The sequence below is a fragment of the Hydra viridissima genome, unplaced genomic scaffold (genome assembly GCF_058129835.1).
Source record: "Hydra viridissima isolate aposymbiotic clone 2 unplaced genomic scaffold, HvirCarnegie_v1 scaffold_6, whole genome shotgun sequence".
NCBI lineage: Eukaryota > Metazoa > Cnidaria > Hydrozoa > Anthoathecata > Hydridae > Hydra > Hydra viridissima.
The window spans coordinates 17,897,466-17,915,068 of NW_028324305.1; the positions used below are offsets into that span (position 1 = coordinate 17,897,466).

At 28.5% G+C, this 17,603-nt stretch overlaps 2 protein-coding genes across 3 annotated transcripts; one reads left to right on the forward strand and one right to left on the reverse strand.

Moving 5' to 3' along the window:
- The first annotated feature begins 10,542 nt into the window (after positions 1-10,542).
- Positions 10,543-11,217, forward strand: LOC149887334 (uncharacterized). The gene has a single exon (XM_090091508.1). It carries the CDS (start codon positions 10,543-10,545, stop codon positions 11,215-11,217), a length of 675 nt encoding a protein of 224 aa, XP_089947634.1.
- Positions 11,218-12,501: 1,284 nt separating this feature from the next.
- LOC149887335 (cyclic AMP-responsive element-binding protein) lies at positions 12,502-16,673 on the reverse strand. Of its 2 annotated transcripts, none has more exons than XM_090091048.1 (6): positions 16,509-16,673; positions 15,152-15,361; positions 14,703-14,931; positions 13,883-13,936; positions 13,595-13,710; positions 12,502-13,519 (listed from the first exon to the last, which is right to left on the reverse strand). In XM_090091048.1, the coding sequence occupies exons 2-6, from the start codon at positions 15,355-15,357 to the stop codon at positions 13,375-13,377; spliced, it is 750 nt and encodes a 249-aa protein (XP_089947174.1). In that variant the 5' UTR covers positions 15,358-15,361; positions 16,509-16,673; the 3' UTR covers positions 12,502-13,374. The 2 variants fall into 2 exon arrangements, with proteins under 2 accessions (XP_089947174.1, XP_089947175.1); XM_090091049.1 differs by having other exon boundaries at positions 15,444-16,529.
- Positions 16,674-17,603: the final 930 nt, after the last annotated feature.

Consider the following 17,603-nt stretch of genomic DNA (forward strand, 5'->3'; position numbering starts at 1 on the left):
TTGCTTTGTTTTTGTGTCAGTACGGCTTTTCCTGAGTGCCAAATACTTTTCGAATTTTTTACTTCAAGCTTATCTTTAAAAGAAACAATATTTCGATAGTTAAAAAACAAAATTTTGAAAAAGAGAATAAAATTTGTTTTAAATATGCAGGAGTTTTTAAAAGATATGGTAAGAGGCTTTTTCTCTCGATATCAACCATGTATAGTGATCTGTGGTTTACAAGATTTTGTAGGTTAATATCAACCATGTATAGTGATCTTACAAGGTTTCTTAGCTCAATAAAAAATGTTTACATACTTCTACATACATAGCTTTTAATTTTTTGCGGTTTTCAAGGTACTGCCTGATAACCATCGATAATTCTTAAAAAAATGGGACTAAGTTATTTTCCCGGTCATTTTCTATCATTTCATTTTTTGGAAAGAAAATCCAAAAAAGTTAACAAAGAACGTTATGAACTTAACAACGACTATGATGTATATAGGAATGAGAAAAATTAGTAGAGTTACAGTTTATGGTTCGCTTAGAAGTAGGTAGGCTATTTCAAAAGTTGCATTTTTCCATGGGACGATTTCCCTACTTCAGACTCAATTAGTCCAGGTCATGGGATAAAAAAACCCTGGAGATACTTTTTGAAATGTTTTGGTATTAGGATTGCTAGTAGAAGCAGTTATAAGGAGGAAGTCGACATTATGCTGGTGTAATCAGGTGATTGGCTCGTAGAAGCCATCTTATGGCTGTTAGAAGCGTTTAGATTGCTACTAAAAGCAGATATTTGGGTGTTAGTAGATAGTAGATGACTGGTAATTACAAATGGATAGCTGGAAGAAGCACAGAGGTGGCTGGTAATAGTCATGTCACAAGTATCAGCAACAGAGGTTGTTTCACTAAAATTTAATATCAGTAGTTTCTACTGCCAGAAAATCTGCTTTGGAAAAAAATATTTCTTTTACCTGGCCATATGCTTGCTTTTTTGAAAGCCGTTTATGGCATTTGTAATTGTGGCAGCTTCCAGGTAGACTAAGCTAAAAAGTGCAGCTATTTGAAATTGAGTGACCATACGTCCAGGATTAGTTCTCAGCCACTTTCTGATATTGTGGTCACAATAAGTGCTAAGTGGCTTTATAAAGTTGAATGAATTTTAATACCCCATTATGCCCCACATTTCCTACTCCAAAACATTTGCAAATTTAGGAAAAGTTCACACATTTCACAATTCAAACGTTTTAATAATACCCTGTTTTATATTTTAGTTAAATTCAATACAAGCTTTAACATGTAACATGAAATATTAAATTACTGCATCGTATAATATGATACTGTAAAATTACATTAAAAGTCATAAAAAGCTATACTTATTTAGTTAAGACAACTTTGGCAAAAATTTTAAACTAATGTAACTCAAGGTGGCATCTTGTCGCGTGAAAAATTCAAAACTAATGACTATTTTTTTGTTTTTATTATTGTAACAAGATTAACTTACAAAATAACATTTTCCCCAGTACCCTGTTTTCTGTACCAGTTTTCCCTATATTTGAATATGGTCTGAGACGAATTTTTTTAGTACTTCTATTCATATCAACATTGTATAAACTAATCTTTAGTTAAATATTCCTCGTTTTCTGTAAAAATTATAGGGGAAATAAATTAATTTAATAAATGAATTATTTTATTTTTGTTTAACTGGAACATAGAAACAATTAAAGGCGAGGAAGACCTTAAATTCTAAAAAGTCCTTTAAAGACTTAGTTCTATTAGATCTATACAATTAATTTTGTTAAAGACGACTACAACACTGACGTCAACAATGTTGTCATTGTTTTCAACAAAATTTACATATAAAAACCTATTGACGCCAGTGTTGTCATTGTCTTCAAAAAAATTAATTATACAGATCTAATAGAATTAAAATTCTTTTACTGAAATGAATGTAAAAGATCTAAAAGAAATCATTAGTCTTTTACTTCTATTGATAACTTTATCAATAGAATTAAAAATCTTTTACTTTCTGTTGATTTTATAGTCTGTCACTGACCAATTTATAAAAGACTCGTTTAATTCACTCTATTAATTCATTTGTGAGTTGCAAAGTGAGAAGTTAAATGAAAGACTGTTCTTATTATAAAATGAGTAAAGAGAGTTTAAATATTAAAAGTTTGCCAGTCACACTAAATGCCGCTATCCAAATGAAACTCCAAGTCCTTTTAACGGAACCTTCCATCACCACACTCTTCTCGCAATTAGATCAAAAAATCTTTTTTTAAACCAGACACAATCAGTACCAATCTCAAACGAGTCTTTTTTAAGCAACGAAGAGTTGTCCTTTCTGCAATTACATTACAGTACAAAAACCAATTCAAGAGTATGCGAGTGCAAACGTTGTTATTTCAACTATTGCAAGCACTACGTTGCTTGAATTAGCCAAGGAGACGACCAAGAAGTATATGATTATGATTCAAAAGGCAACCGCCATCAAAAAAAAAGTAACTAAGTATTCCAATTGTTTTGCAACATTGGTAATATCATTAAACATTATTAATTCTTGGTGTTACCATTTTTATTTGTCTCAAAGTGATGAATTAAGAAATATCAAATTAAAAATGATACCAAATGAGTTGGAGTCGATTAAAAAGCTGTAATTAAATAGAATTGTAAAATGTATTTGGATAACGACATTTTTTTACAGATCGGTTAAGTAATGATATTGATCAAAATAAAATTGGCGTACTAAAATATTTTATTTCTCTTATTGCAGATTGTAATCAAATGCAACCTACTATATTAATGGAAATGTTAAGTGATTGGTTTTTTAATCCAAAGAAAAAGGGTTTTATACAAGTAGGTAAATTTGATACTGGACCGTTTTTTGTCGGAGAAGTCAAATAATTTGGTCAAATTTATTGACTTCTCCGTTTCTTTCGTATGAAGTTGGTACTTTCAATCGTCCTACTGGTACAAACCCTTCTGTATTTTTATTTCAATCTTTAGTAAATACATTGTGTTATAGATGACAAACTTAATTTTGAAAATATAATATTATTACAGCAATTAAAGTTTGAAGGTTGTAACAATCTCTGTATGGACATTAAGTATAAAGACCCATTAAAATTAGATGGCAGACTTGTTATTTTATCTATGAGCTGGAAAAGCTTAAAAGGGGTGTTTAAATGGCATCCTGCATACAAACCTTTCAAAAACAGGGCTATTATGTTGTAAATGGTTATTTCTATTTCTGAAGTTTTTACATTTGATCAATAAAAATTACTATCAGAGTCCAAAATCCTAATACAGAAAACAAATCACAAAGTATATTTTTTCAATGAGAACCCAAATCAGAAAGGAAAATATTTTAGAAAAGCTTTTTAATCTTATCTTTAATGGTCCAACTTTTCATCAAGAATTTATATAATTAGTATTTAAATATTTCCATATTAAAAAAGCTTTTATTAAAAAACTGTTACTGAATTTATTTAATTTAATTAAAAACCAAAATTAGGTTTAAAAAAAACATTTTTAGACCCGCCGCACTGTCACTGAGGATGATCAAAAAACGGCAAAAACTAAATAAAAGTTGATAAATATTGTAAATAAACGTACTTAATGTAAAAATAATAGTTTTTTGAGTAAAATTTGTTAACAAAATTTACGCGCAACTTTGACGCGTACATTGCGCGCATACGTGTTCATGAGCGCATAACGTTTTGCAGCACGCGTAAAAAAAAATTTTTATTAAAATTTTAGAATTTTCAAGCTAAAATAAAACATTTTCATAAATTACACTATTTGATATTTGTATAACAATGGTTTTTAAAGGATGATAAAAACAAAACATTTTTCAGATTTGCTGTTTATTTCATTATTTACCTTGAAATCATTTTAATAATTTCATCTGGTAATGGTTTTCCCTGATAATTCTTATGCTTTCTAAAATTTGTTATTTATTTATTCAAACTCTCCAGTACATGCTCCGAACACTTAGCAAAATTAGCTTGTGATATGGAAGTATTATGCAGTAGCAGTTTGTGTACAGTAGGAAACATGATATACCAGCCATACAAACTCACTGTGAGTTTAGCTGTTTCAGTGGCAGTAAAAATCTAATTTATCGTTATTAATGGGACATCCACAATATGTGGTTATGAGAATGTTATACCAAATCACAAATCAACGTAATTTCAGAAAAAAACGTGATTTTTAAATGCTCCTTTGGCAGAATTGCTATCAGTTATTTCAGCTGCTACTATTGATATTGTTATACCATTTATATAATCACAGCTTTAGCAATATTAATGGTAGCAGCTGAAATCAGAGAAAAATGTACATTTTTAGGATAGTATTTAAATTTTTTCCACTAAAAAATTGTGCAAGAAAGAGATAAATACGTGTCTAAGGGCCAAGTTTCTGATCATTTAATATTGTTTATCGCTGAGGTCAGTATTTACTTTTAATAGAAGAAGGGAAAGGTTTTATCAAAAGTGATTTTAATTTTTTTTGATCTCAAAAACGTTAGACTCTTTTTTTAAAAAAACGTGAGCTTTATTTTTTTCACCAGCAGTATTTGCACTTTTTGCAGAGGCTATAAATAGAGCATGATGTTCAACAGCTAGTTCTTTTATTTTTACTTTACATTGTTTATGGACATAAGATTTCCTTGAAGCCATTGATATTCTTTTTCTATAAATGTATCATAGTTTCTACCACATTGTTTTAGTTTTTTTTTTCACTTTTGAAATAAACATAGCTAAAGTAACCTTTACTTTATTTATGTTCTCTTTGCTAAGTTCTTCAATTTTATTTCACTTCGTTAAGTAAATCCTTTCTTTAATCCTAATATATCCACTCTTAAGTTAGGTTAATTCGGGGTAAGATCCAATCTTTTCATATCTATTGTTTTTTTTAAGAACCGCTAATTAAATAAAGTCATTAATATATCAGAAACATTTTTTAATACTTTATATAATTTTTCACTCTACGCTGTTTAACATTTTATGTTGTTGTTGCTTTGACAATTATCACATTACGTTTCCTATAATGTTTAAGTAAATAATGTTTATTTTATATTACAGGAAATACTGAAGTTGTTAAGTAAAGCTATTTCAAATATTTTGCACTTATCGAATAAGAAATCATTATTCAAAATTGGCAATAAAAATTTTAACAAAATTCTAAGTAGCACATGATGACAAAACTATGCTTAATGAAACTATATTTGAGATATTAAAGCAAGTTATACAAATAAAAAGCTCAAATTCAAGAAATAAAAATGTCATTGAATCGATAAAAATCTTGTTTTCCGCCATTTTCATTTTTTTTTTAATATAATAAACTACTGTTAAAAAATGGGGGAAAACAAGGTTTTTATGGATTCATTGGCATTTTTATTTCTTTAATTGCTTCCTATACCTAAGGTGACCGCAGCAATCCCTTTATCTTCTAAAAGAAAAAATGTTAATTAAATGAAAAAAATACTTATTTCCTTGGAATTCGGTGGAACATTTTTTTAGCTGATATTTAAAAAAAATTTATGTATATATTTTAGAAAATCCGTCTAATTTAAACAAAAAAATTGGATTTTAATTTCTTTTTTCAATATATTTGAAATATATATAGTTAAATAATTATCTTAAAAGTAAATATAGACTTAGATTAAAAAGCCTCCATGTTTACTAAATAAAAATCTCTCATTTTTAAGATTTCTTTGAAAATAATATTAAACTTTTTAACTTCTTCTAACTATAAAATTTCAAATACAAGTTTTATAAAAAAAACTGTTTTTACTTTTTAAATAAAAAGTTATTGTAATTTAATATTCTTAAAAAAAAAAGGCGCCATATTTACAAAAAAGTTGTTGCGAGGGGTTTATTGCAATTTTTGTTGTTGTTTTGAGTCGCTGTGCGCCGCAGAATAGGATTGTTTTTATCTGTAACGGAAGCTCGAAACAAAAGCACTTTTTGTTGTTGTTTTCTACCTGTTTAATTTGCAAGTTGTCATCTTACGAAGAGTAATCAGTTGATTTGTTGTGTATAAACAATTTACTTTGATAATATTTTGAAAATAAATACAATTTGATTTAAATCCTCTGTACTTTAAAAAATCTTCCACTCTCGTTGATGGTGGCTTTACATAAAAGTGGCATTATTCTTCCCGTAGACTGTCAATCTGACTCAACAAAATTTGTAATATTTCCTAAAGATCCTAACGATATTTCCTAACGATTCTATCACGGCCACTCTATATAATTGAGCATTCTACATTTTTTACATGCAAATAAAACAAACAATCTTATGCACAGCTTCGAAAAGTTTTGCTGGGTCGTTATCTTCCTACAATTAAAATCCTTGTCTAACTAAGATTCACTTTAAAATGTCACAAAACCCTTCTTTCTTTAGAGTTCCTTCAATTTTAATAAAGTCAAACCATGACTGACCTACCTCTATGTTTACCGTTGAAGCTATACATCCCTCCAATACTCGTTCTCACTTGCGTCAACGAACAAAATCTTGTTACTTCGATCCAAACATTTGAAACTATGATTCGTTATCCAAAGGATTTTTTCAGTGGATATATTCCTAATTTTAGGCATTGTAGTCCAAGCCAATCCTTTTACTTTATTTTGTGGAAAATCAGTTACTTTTTATTTGAAATTCGGCCATTTAATCCACTTTCATAAAGCATCTCCTAACAGTCGCAATGCTTAAGTGCATACGACTTGCGTTTGCTTCTACTATCAGTTCTTGTGCATTTAAGTCAATCTTAGGTTTTAAACCCTTTTTTGAACTAGTATGTTATACTTTTGAACAATCAAACTAAATTTAATTCTAGGTTTAACGTAGATAAAATATAATTCGGTTTTATAACTGGACACCATTGTTGTTAATATTAAGATTTTGTGTTATTGTTTAGTTAAAGAAGCGATAATGGCAAAGTCCAGGGAAAGTCAAAATATTTATGCACTCTAAATAAAAAATAACTAAATGAAATGTTTTTTTACAGAGTTTTCTTTAAATTTTTTTCTCAAATTCTATTTTCTAGAAGAAATTAACAGAGTGAATCTACATAAACAAAGCTAGCGAAACAAAGCGTGAAGCCCTTGTAAGCTAAAGAAGCATAGGATTACTAAACACATATAATCGGTTAACCCATTGAGTTTTTTGTTAGAAAAAAAGAAATTATCATTTTAAACAGACCTAAAAAAATCAGAGGTGATTTTTCTAGAGCTGAAAAAAAAAAAAAAAAAAAAATTGCTTGGAACATCCAATCTTTTACTCAAAAAATGCAGATCCAATTTTTTTTAATAAATGATTTCTCTGATTAGCTAAACATGATTCTACCATTTTTTTTAAAATTTTAATATGAGCTGAAAGTAGAACCTGTTGCTTTGAATAAAAATGTACTTCTAATGTTTTAAGAATTCCGCTACTTTTAATTTAAAACCTTGAGAATTAACTAATAATTAACTGCAGAATGGGTTGTTAAGGATTTAAAATTTGAAATTAGAAAACAATTCGTCTAAAATGTTTCGGAACCCCTGGTCTATAGATAAATCAAATGTTTTCTGCTAGCTTGAAAACTGCACAACTCATGATTTAAAAAAATCTGCTTTTACTTTTTTTTGTAGTAATGTCAGTACAGTTTATTAATCTACATTCAGCTTTATTAAAAGAGAACTGATTGTCGATCAATAGCAAAACAGACCTTTTCAATGTTTATCCATAAAAGACAAAACATCATCGCTTATTGAGATGCAGCAACTAATTCTCTTCAGGAATGATAAACTATCCTTACTTTGTATCCAGCCATCGATGTTACCAATAATAGTGTGGCAACTACGTAAGCGCAGTGCGAAAATTGAGCCGTTTGAATTTAAAAAAAGATAGAAGCAATTAAGGAAATAAACTTTTATATAAACTAATAAATATAAAAATGTAAACGTAACTAAAGTAGTAACAACGTTAGACATGCGGAAGCTAAGTTGCGAAAGTTTTGTTTTTCTGATTGTTCGTTTCAAATGTGTACAATTTGAATGTTGGGAATTTTAGTGTTATTTGCGTGTGCTTGAAAAAAAAGCCCTAACTCTCAACCATAGACGTCCGCAAAAGAAAATCAAAAAAAATCTTAACATTATTGATTATTACACTTTGCGATTAGTAATACTCAACGCAATAAAACACGTGTATGCCCTCACGCATTTACGTTACAGTGCTTACAGCTCGAACTAGCAGCAAAGTAAAAATCACTAGTTACTTTGCGGTTTAACTACCGGTACATTAATGACGTGTTTTTTTGAGAAGCAACAAAGAGTTCGCAAGGTTAAAGCGCGTGTTACCTTCTCGTTTCCTTCTCCATGTTCCTTACATCATGATACTGTACATACTAATCCTGTACATGTTAGTTAAGATATTTTAAATTACATTTCGTTCCCTTCCGTACAACAAAGATGTTATCGTAAGATGTTATGTGTTTATCGTTATGATATTTATGATAAATATTGCTTGACACCAAAACTTTTGCGTAGTGGAAAATTTTCATTTTTTAACTTTTTGACCTTTTTTCAGAACTTTGCCTCGGGCGAGTTTAAGTGCATAATGTACGTCATCACGCTATATTTCTGTAACCAAAATCCAATAAAGATAAATTAGCCATTGAAAATCATACTTTTTAAAAAACAAAAAGAACCGAATCGATAATTATTTTGGTAACTTTTTTTATCTACATTAGTAATAAAATTTTCAAATTATGTGTTTTTAAAATATATGCACCTTATGCTTTTTATAGTTATAGCCATCTGAATAACGCTCACAAAGAGGGGCGCTATTTTGAAGTCCTGAAAATTCGAATATAGAAATTTACAACATGTTTTTGCATTCGTAGTTATAGGGGAGAATTAAAGAGAGCCAAACTCAGCCTGAAGAATGCACTCATTTTAATATTTTATCTTAAAAATGCTATAAATGTAAAAATTTCCTGCCCATATGAAATACACAATTTCTCCTGATAAAGAAAATCTACTGTTTTTCGACAAAAAGGTCAAATAAATTGTTTTTTTACAGTTTGTGTTATTTTTTAAACTTTTTGAAACTTTTAGTTTTAATAAAAAACAACAAAATGATCAACTAACTTTCTAAAAATACTGAATAATTTCCATTTTGAGAAATACACTACACGCATATTTATTTATTTAAAACCGCATTAACCTCGAATTTAAGAATTTGCGGTTTAACTGTTATCTATTATCTAACCGTTTTAAGTGAGAAAATTATCACGTTTTCAACTTTAAGGTTATTTATTTTGTTATTTCTGTTAGCTACAAGTTATCTATAACTAATCAGGTTTTTGATCTGAAACTGGTTTAAGTTCAGTACTAACTCATATAAATACCTTCTAACTAAAAGCTAACTTATCAAGAAATTTAACTAAAAAATAAGGGAATCTTTATAGATGAAACAAGTGCATGCGTAAATTCAAAAGAATTACGACTTTTCTTAAGCGTATGTTAAAAATGTAAACAACATTACTGAGATTTTTTTTTTTAATTGACTTTTAGCAACCCTCGGATCCAAAATTTTTACTAGCTAAAGAAGCTTTCCCGAAACAAGTGTGATTTAAATAAGTTCAACCGGCTTTAAAAAAAAATTTTGGAAGAAAAAGCTGCAAATGATAAAATCAAATAACAGGAGTTTTATTTTTATTGAGTAATTTGGGTAAAATAAATATATAGTTTTTTATCTTGAAAGTTTTAAGAAATTTTGGATAAAAACTCAAACGTTTCCAGATAAAAGTTTCAGCGGGAGAACAATGATTTCTTCATAAAGGTCTGTTTACACTCACATAAAAATCGAACTAATTTTTTATTAAGCGAGGAAATGTTAAACCGGTCTTACTTAAAAAAAGCTTTGCTATTATTTTTTAAATTTGAAAGCGATTGGTCGATTACGAGAAGTTATTTCTTTTTCCAAATAACGCTCCTTTTTTAACCTCTCATTCTTAAGTAAAAGGTTATTTTATATTATTTTAAAATGCAGTAGAAAAAAAAATAAACGCCTTTAAATTGTAAAAATTAATTTCGCATCTTGACGCTCTTAAGTGACGCTGTTCAAACCAATCTGGTTTTTTCACCTTAAAAATAACTCTTTATGACAATGGTTGCCTCCTTTATCATTTTCAATTAGTGCTATATAAGTAAAATACATTTAAAAGTCTGCTTTATTTGCATTACGTATCAAAATCAATAAAGTTGATAGCGGATCTCATCTTGAAAACTAGGAAGATACTTTTGGTGTGTGCAAAACTTTCCACAAAGAAATGTATGACTCGTAACTGTTATATTCTTTCTAGTAAAATACAGAACTGTCACGTGTTTTAAAAATATTTATTTTAGCATCTGTACGAACCCTTGAATTTTCTAAGGTAAAATGCAGCATTTTATAATCTGGCAATTTAAATATTATTAATAATTAGATAAATATATATTTTTTGATATTAAGCACAAACTTTTACTGCCACGTTTAAATCATAAACATTTCCTTTTAAATTTCAGCCACAATGCAAGAAAATGAACCAGTTTACCAAGTCAACACGGAGAAAGAAATTCAGAGAGCAAAATGGTACAAGGAAGATTTAGAGAAATCAGGATGGAGGGAAGTTTATAAAAAACCGGAAGAGACTTTTTGGGTAAAATCTATTTCGACAGAAGAAGTCAAAATCAAAATTCTTTTTAAGTTTATCATGCCCATTCCGGCGGATATGTTTATGAAACTATTGCATCCAACAAGTCTAGAAACACGATGCAAATGGGACAATTCATTTAAAGATCATCAGTTACTAGAAACACTTCCGAACAATAGTGGTTATATTACGTACATGAAAGCAGTGACACCATGGCCACTTGCTGATCGCGATTTTGTATTGTTTATTCCTCCTGTTGAAGAAATTGATTGGTTTGGACAAAAGTCACTATTTCTTGTGCAGAAAAATGCTTCACACAAAGCCAAACCGGATGGTCAAACTATAGTCCGAGCAACAATTGGAGGTAATTTTTTTGTCGCTACACCAGATGAAAAACAACCAAATGATAAGTGTGAAGTATTTGGACTTTCAAACAATAATTATAATGGCTGGTTACCCGAGACTATACTCACTCACTCGGTGCCTACAACTTTTAGCATGTTAAGAAGCGATATGATCAATAGTTACAACCAAAAAATTGCCGATAAATGATTTTGACCGTTGGTGTAGGAGCAATTATTAAACTGAATAATGCTTCATTTCTTTAAAAATCCTTTGCAAATATTTCTTCTTTCTATGTGGAATCTAATATTTACATTATTTACGATAAATTTTAGCTCACAGTGTCTTTAAGTATATGATATTTTACTTCTGATCTTTGACTAATTATTTTCTCATTTCAAATTCTTGGACATTTCAAAACAAAGTTAAATTTAAAAATTGCCATGAGTTGAAAAGTATATACTTGTCCTTACTTTTAGGACAATTTAATGTATTTTTTTTGGGGGGAATTTTTATTTAAATTTAGAAAATAAAGATTTTTTTTCCAAACACCTAAAGCTAAAAAAAAAAAAGTTACATGAATTGATTAGAGTGATCATGACGCATTCGGGTAAAACTGCTACAAACTTCTTACAGAAAGTTAAATCACAATATAACTATGATTTTGATTGATTTTACGCACTTTTCTAGTTGTTCTAATTTGGTTTTCTTATATTAAAGAAAAAAGAAATCTACTTTGCACTTGACTGTTTTCGGTGTTGTTAAGCAAAGTACCATTACAAATTCTATCTAGTGTTACCTGTCCCATAGCTGCTGCATTATCTTTCACAATAATATCGTAATAAGATTTTCTTGTAAGTGTAAGTGATGGTATCCATATGGATACCGTAGACAAAAAAGGCTTAAGACGATTACTGAACTAGTCTATATGAAGGGCTCAGTGGAAAAAGTACTCAAGTCACAAAATTAATGTTTTGAGAAAATTTAGTTAGATCAGAGATATAACACTTCAAAACAAGGATTTAAAATGGCTGATCAAAGTAGATTTTCTCAAAACATTTACTTTGTGACTTAAGTACTTTTTTCACTAAGCCCTTCATATGTAGAATGTACTTTTTTTTTTTTACAAAGCTTCCGTAAGAAGCTATGGAAAATCTCATTCCTATGATAAAATTTAAGACTACGAAAATACTATTGAAGGAAATAAGAAATTTTAGCTTAGAGAAGTTTTTTTATGCAAACCCTACGCATAAATTTCGGTAGAAATTATTCGATAATAATTATGAAGTTTTGAAAACATTCTTGAATATAAAATGTGCTGTTGAAGTCCCATTAACAATAGATAAATTTGAGACCCTAAAGACCCCACATCTGATTTGACAAAAAAGCTAGTCAATTATTAAATAGAACATAAACTTATACAATCATTAGCAGTTATTTAAACTTACTAGCTTGAAATAAAGATTAAATTACGGAAAAAAAAAAAAAAAAAACTCGAAGAGTTGATCCTTGGTATGAAGACAAAGTTATATACATAAATTTAAAGCGAATCTCGTTAAAATAATTCATAGATACCTACGCAAAAAGGAACAGCCTGACATAAAAATTCAAGGAAACGTTTCGATAACGCTTTTTTACATAGTTATTTACATGTTTATGAAAAATATATAGCTTTAACTAAAAGAAAACTACAAAAACCTCACAAACAAACCGAAAAACAAGTCAGGTTCAAATAAGAATATATAAAAAATAAACTATAATTTTCAATTTACAAGAGATCTTTAAGCAAAAACCTTACAATGTTTGTTTCTTGTTTTTCCTTTTGAATAAAAGAAATTATAATAAATCAGTCCATTAATAAAATTTGATGCCTGCTTTGTGTTATAAAGGTTTGTTTCCACTGATAAAATAGCTTTAAATAAATACAATATACATAAATAAAAATTTATTTTGAAAAACCAAAGATGTCAGCTCTATATAGATTACTTCAATATTTTGAATTTTTAATACGAAAAAGCCCTCGAAGAAATGCAAAGAAATACATAAAAACAGAGTGAAAAAAATATCTCTCAGATAAAATAAGAAGCATAAATTATTCGGGATAAGAAACTTTTTATGCTTCTTATTTTATCATTTAAAAGCAAAGAAATGTTAAACTTTTAACCGTATACAAATTATTTCTGGAATAAAAATATTCAAACAGAAAAAGTTGAACTGGTTATTAACATAGAGTTTATAATGCTATTCTTATATTTACAAATACTTTGATTTGAATTAAAACATTTCCCAAGAACATGCATCATATCTACACTTTAAAACTGTAAAGATATGAAATACACAACAGAACTGTGTAATTTTGTGCACAATTTAATCTCCTTTGCTGCAGTACAAGTCTTTCAAAGATTTAAGTTCTTCAATAAGAGCTTTATTTTGATTCTCTAGTACAGCAACACGATTCTCCAGACACTTTACATATTCTTTTTTTTTTCTTCGACATTCTCGAGCAGCTTCACTATTAAAAGAAATTAAAATCAAGTATTTCATATTATAAAATATTTCCACAGATATAAAACAAAATAAAACTAACCGATTTTTATAAAGACGTAATTCCCTTTTTCTAGTGGCTTCTTCAGCCAGTTGATGAGGAGATGTTAAAGATGTATTATCCAAACCAATTGGAAGTGTTCCTTTTATTGTATAAGCCTAAAAACCGAAAAATCAGACAAAAAATCAAAAAAAAAAAAAAAAAGTTAAACTAAATTTAAAAAAATTATTAGAACTGTGATGGATTGATCAAAAGATTTAATGCCTCAATTAAAGACTAAAAAAAGAAAAAAGAAAAAAAAAATTAAATTAAAGAACACATGAGAGCTACCTGTATTTTATTGTCTGGTCCTTGTGTTGTTATTATGTATTGATTATCACCTGGCTAAAATTAGATAAATTTAAATAGATCACTTAGGAGCTAAAAAAAACAAAAACTTCTCATCTTTTCTATAGTTTATCTTTAAACTTTTGAAATATTTTTCTAAACTTCCTTTTGGATCACAATTTCATCAGTATCACAATTTATCACAAAACTAACAGTATCACAATTTATTATATTAAAACTTTGGATGTAGCGGATGTAAGATTTTAGTTTTTTACCAGCCTGTCACACACAATTACAAAAATAATAATGAGGAATTAATTTCTGATATGTAAGTATGCATAAAGTATTTTAAGGAAAATGAGGAATCAATATCTTAACACTGAAGATAACTTTTTTTTATTAGGTTTGTACAATAGTTGATACAAAGCATTAAGTCTCTAATGTATGCAGGATATCATTTTCTAAAGCTACATTTTGGGGATTTTGCGAAAAGTTTGCAAATAGGATTGTTGTAGATTTTTTCAAACAAAACATCAATATAAAAGGATATCAAAATTTAAATTAAAGAAAAATAGAACAGCAAACTAATAACATTGAACAAATTGAATTCTATGACAACTCTTAAGTCAAGAAAAAAGAAATTTGGTTGTTTGTGCAATTCTAGTCAAAAGTCTTTTTAAAAACTGAAAGAAAACAAAAACAAAAAACAAGCAAACAAAAAAACAACAATTAACAACACAGAAATCATCATTCAACCAAATTTTTATGATTAAAGCAAAAAATAGATGAAATGTTTTAAAGATACGCTCAGACATAAAATTACCTGAGAATCATGCAACTGATTCAATGAATTTTCACCTCCTTGTACAGATGAAACAATTCCATTTAAGTGTATACTTTGATACTGTTTTTCCTGATGGCTCACACTTTGATTTATTCCATTGATATCTTCTTCATTGTTTCCATTTGGGCTGGATTCACCACTACTTCCAGTATCATCATAATTTTCCATTTTTACAGGTCCATCTCCTGCAAGATCATCAAGTATACGCCTTTAGATAGAAACATAAACAAAGTTAACTAACACTTTTATTTGCTTATACAGTTGTTTAATAAAAGTAGACCAAGAGATTGCCTATTTATTTATTTTAAAGGCCTGTAACTTGTGTATATTCTTAAAAGGCCATCTGAGTTTCTAAAAAAAATTCTATTATACAAGCAGTTTAACCAGAAAATTGAATTTCTGAATTAAAAACAATCAAACAAAACAACCTGTATGAAGGCCTTCTAGCTAGTATTTCTCTTCTCTTCCCATCAATGCCCCCATCATGCATAGTTTGCAGCTGGTGCTGCAGTTGGTGCTGATTGGGTTGGATTACTGACTGTTGTTGAAGCACCACAGATGTTTTATTAACAACATTTGATAAGCTAGGAGCAACATTTAATGGTTGCTGAAATGAATGGCGAGCCAACTCCATAATCCTAAAGCAAATTTTTATAAGTAATCAATGGAAATGAAAAGTACAACTCTTAATGTTAATTTAAATGGTCAGCAAATAAATACTTAAAAAGCCAACAGCAAGAGCTGTAAGCATTACAGCTCAGATCAACAGCATTCCAGCAAAATTGTTTCTTGGGTTAAAACAAGATCCAAGTCTTTTGAAAAATGATCTGCCTCAAAATGTTATCAAATAGCCAATACAATTAAAAGATCAATGCAAAACTCAAATAACAGTTCAGTTTGGCATAACATTTGGTGAGTAGAATAAATTCATGCTGCGACTTAGTTAAGAATAGTGTAGAAACATAAAGCTTTACTTTGATTAAAATGATAAAGGCATATATATTCAAATTAACAAAACAATTGTAAAATCAACATAAAGACTTTTTCTTTATAAAGTTACAAAGAAAAAGTTAACATTAACAATATGTAGTAAGATAATTAGTACTAAAAAAGTAACTACATAGTAACTCATTGTAAACTACATTCTTTTGACATTGTAAAGTAATGAACTGGCTCTTCTTTTCTGACTAGTAAAAGATAATTTAAATATAGAACTTGTTATCTTTAACAGTGTTAAAACTGGTAAAATTGAAAGTGCTAAGTTTAAAAAACATCTGCTTAACAATTAAACAACTTCATTTGATACTTTTTTTTTTAACATAAGGTACATCGTGACTAAAAGTTTAGATATATATATACAAAACTAACAAATATATTTTGCACACTAATTTCTTGTCAAAAAGTAACAAACCATAGGTGTAAAAAATCATTTAAGATTTAACTTGACAACACTTTAAGGAAAAAATATATTTTTTTGAGTAAACAATGAACTTAGAACATGAATAATTATGGTAGACTTATAGGTTGATTGAAATAAATATACAGACATTTACAGTTTTACAAAAATACTTCTGAACGATTAGGTGGCTTTCGATTTTACTAGGGGACTTTTTGGAAACAGTGCACCTAATTGTTAAGACAATGTCAAGACAGGTATCTTTTAGCTAAGGTATTTTGGTATTAACAAAAAACTTTCTCATAAGGTAAAGCAGGGTATATAGCTAAAATTTTATATCGGATTTTAAAAAAAAAAGATTAAGAAATGAATTTTATCGAACGACTCACTTTTTCTATTACCCTCGTGGTAATAAATAAACTTCAACAAGTTATTTGTTACGCTTTCTTGGATGCTCAAGTTGTGATGAAAAATGCGTCATACACTCACGTCACTTACATCTGAGGTAAAGAAGAAATTTCCATGACTTTGAGTCGTTGACGTACGCGGGCGTCATCTGAATCCCCTCCAATCAAACATTTAAAAATAATCCTTGGTTACACTACCTTAATTTAGACTATCCTAAATGAATTTTTTCAGCAAAATTAGTTTATGGTAAAATCGACCAATGTTTATATCGTTAAACCAATCAAATCAAATTCGCTGTTTTAGTGACGTCATTTACTTACTTAGTGCATACACAATACTTGATGACTCCGAACTATCCAAAGTAGCCTTTGTTTCGTCGGTTGTATAAAAAAGCATAAGTCGGAAACAAATTACTCTTGTTTCACAGTCAAGTAAGCCATATTCAAACGAACTATGTACATTCAAAAAAATTTATTTATTAATGAATATTCAAGATAAAAATGAGTGTAACTAAAGATTTCAATAACCTTAGTACAACAAAACTGTTTTACCAACAAGAAAGATCAAACACATTCAATTGATTTGTGTAAATACGATTTCAGTAATCTAAAAACGACAAATTTTTTTTATTGTGATGGCTTACAACTAATTAACTTTTGAATCGAGTAACAGTTTGAATGAACAAATTAAATTGAAAAAGAAAAAAAAAACCAAAAAAAAAAAAAGTAATATGCATCAAATTGGTCAGTTACACTAAAATAATATATTTAAAAAAATTATAACGGAGGTTGCAGATACTGAAATTTCAACAAATGAAATAGGCACAAAATTCTCTTCCAAACCATTTTACATCTGTATTGAGAATTCAATATAAGTTGATCATCAGGATTTAGGTAATAAACTCTGATTCTTTTATGTAGTTAAATTCTTAGCTAACTAAGTCTTTCATGAGGAGTAGGGAAGGGAAAAAATTCAAATAAAAAAACAGATCAGCGCAAGAAATTTAAGTTGTAAACAAATACATTCGCCGTGTTAACAATAGAGCATTTAAAAAGATAACATTTAATATTCTCTTT

What these genes read in the sequence shown, in the direction of transcription:
- LOC149887334 (XM_090091508.1), top strand. Translation starts at nt 10,543, where the DNA reads ATGCAAGAAAATGAACCAGTTTACCAAGTCAACACGGAGAAAGAAATT.
- LOC149887335 (XM_090091048.1), bottom strand. Translation starts at nt 15,357, where the DNA reads ATGGAGTTGGCTCGCCATTCATTTCAGCAACCATTAAATGTTGCTCCT. An exon ending in GCTAGAAGGCCTTCATACAG is followed by an intron (nt 14,932 to 15,151) that starts GTTGTTTTGTTT and finishes TTCTATCTAAAG; the next exon opens with GCGTATACTTGATGATCTTG. An exon ending in ATCAGTTGCATGATTCTCAG is followed by an intron (nt 13,937 to 14,702) that starts GTAATTTTATGT and finishes ATCTAATTTTAG; the next exon opens with CCAGGTGATAATCAATACAT.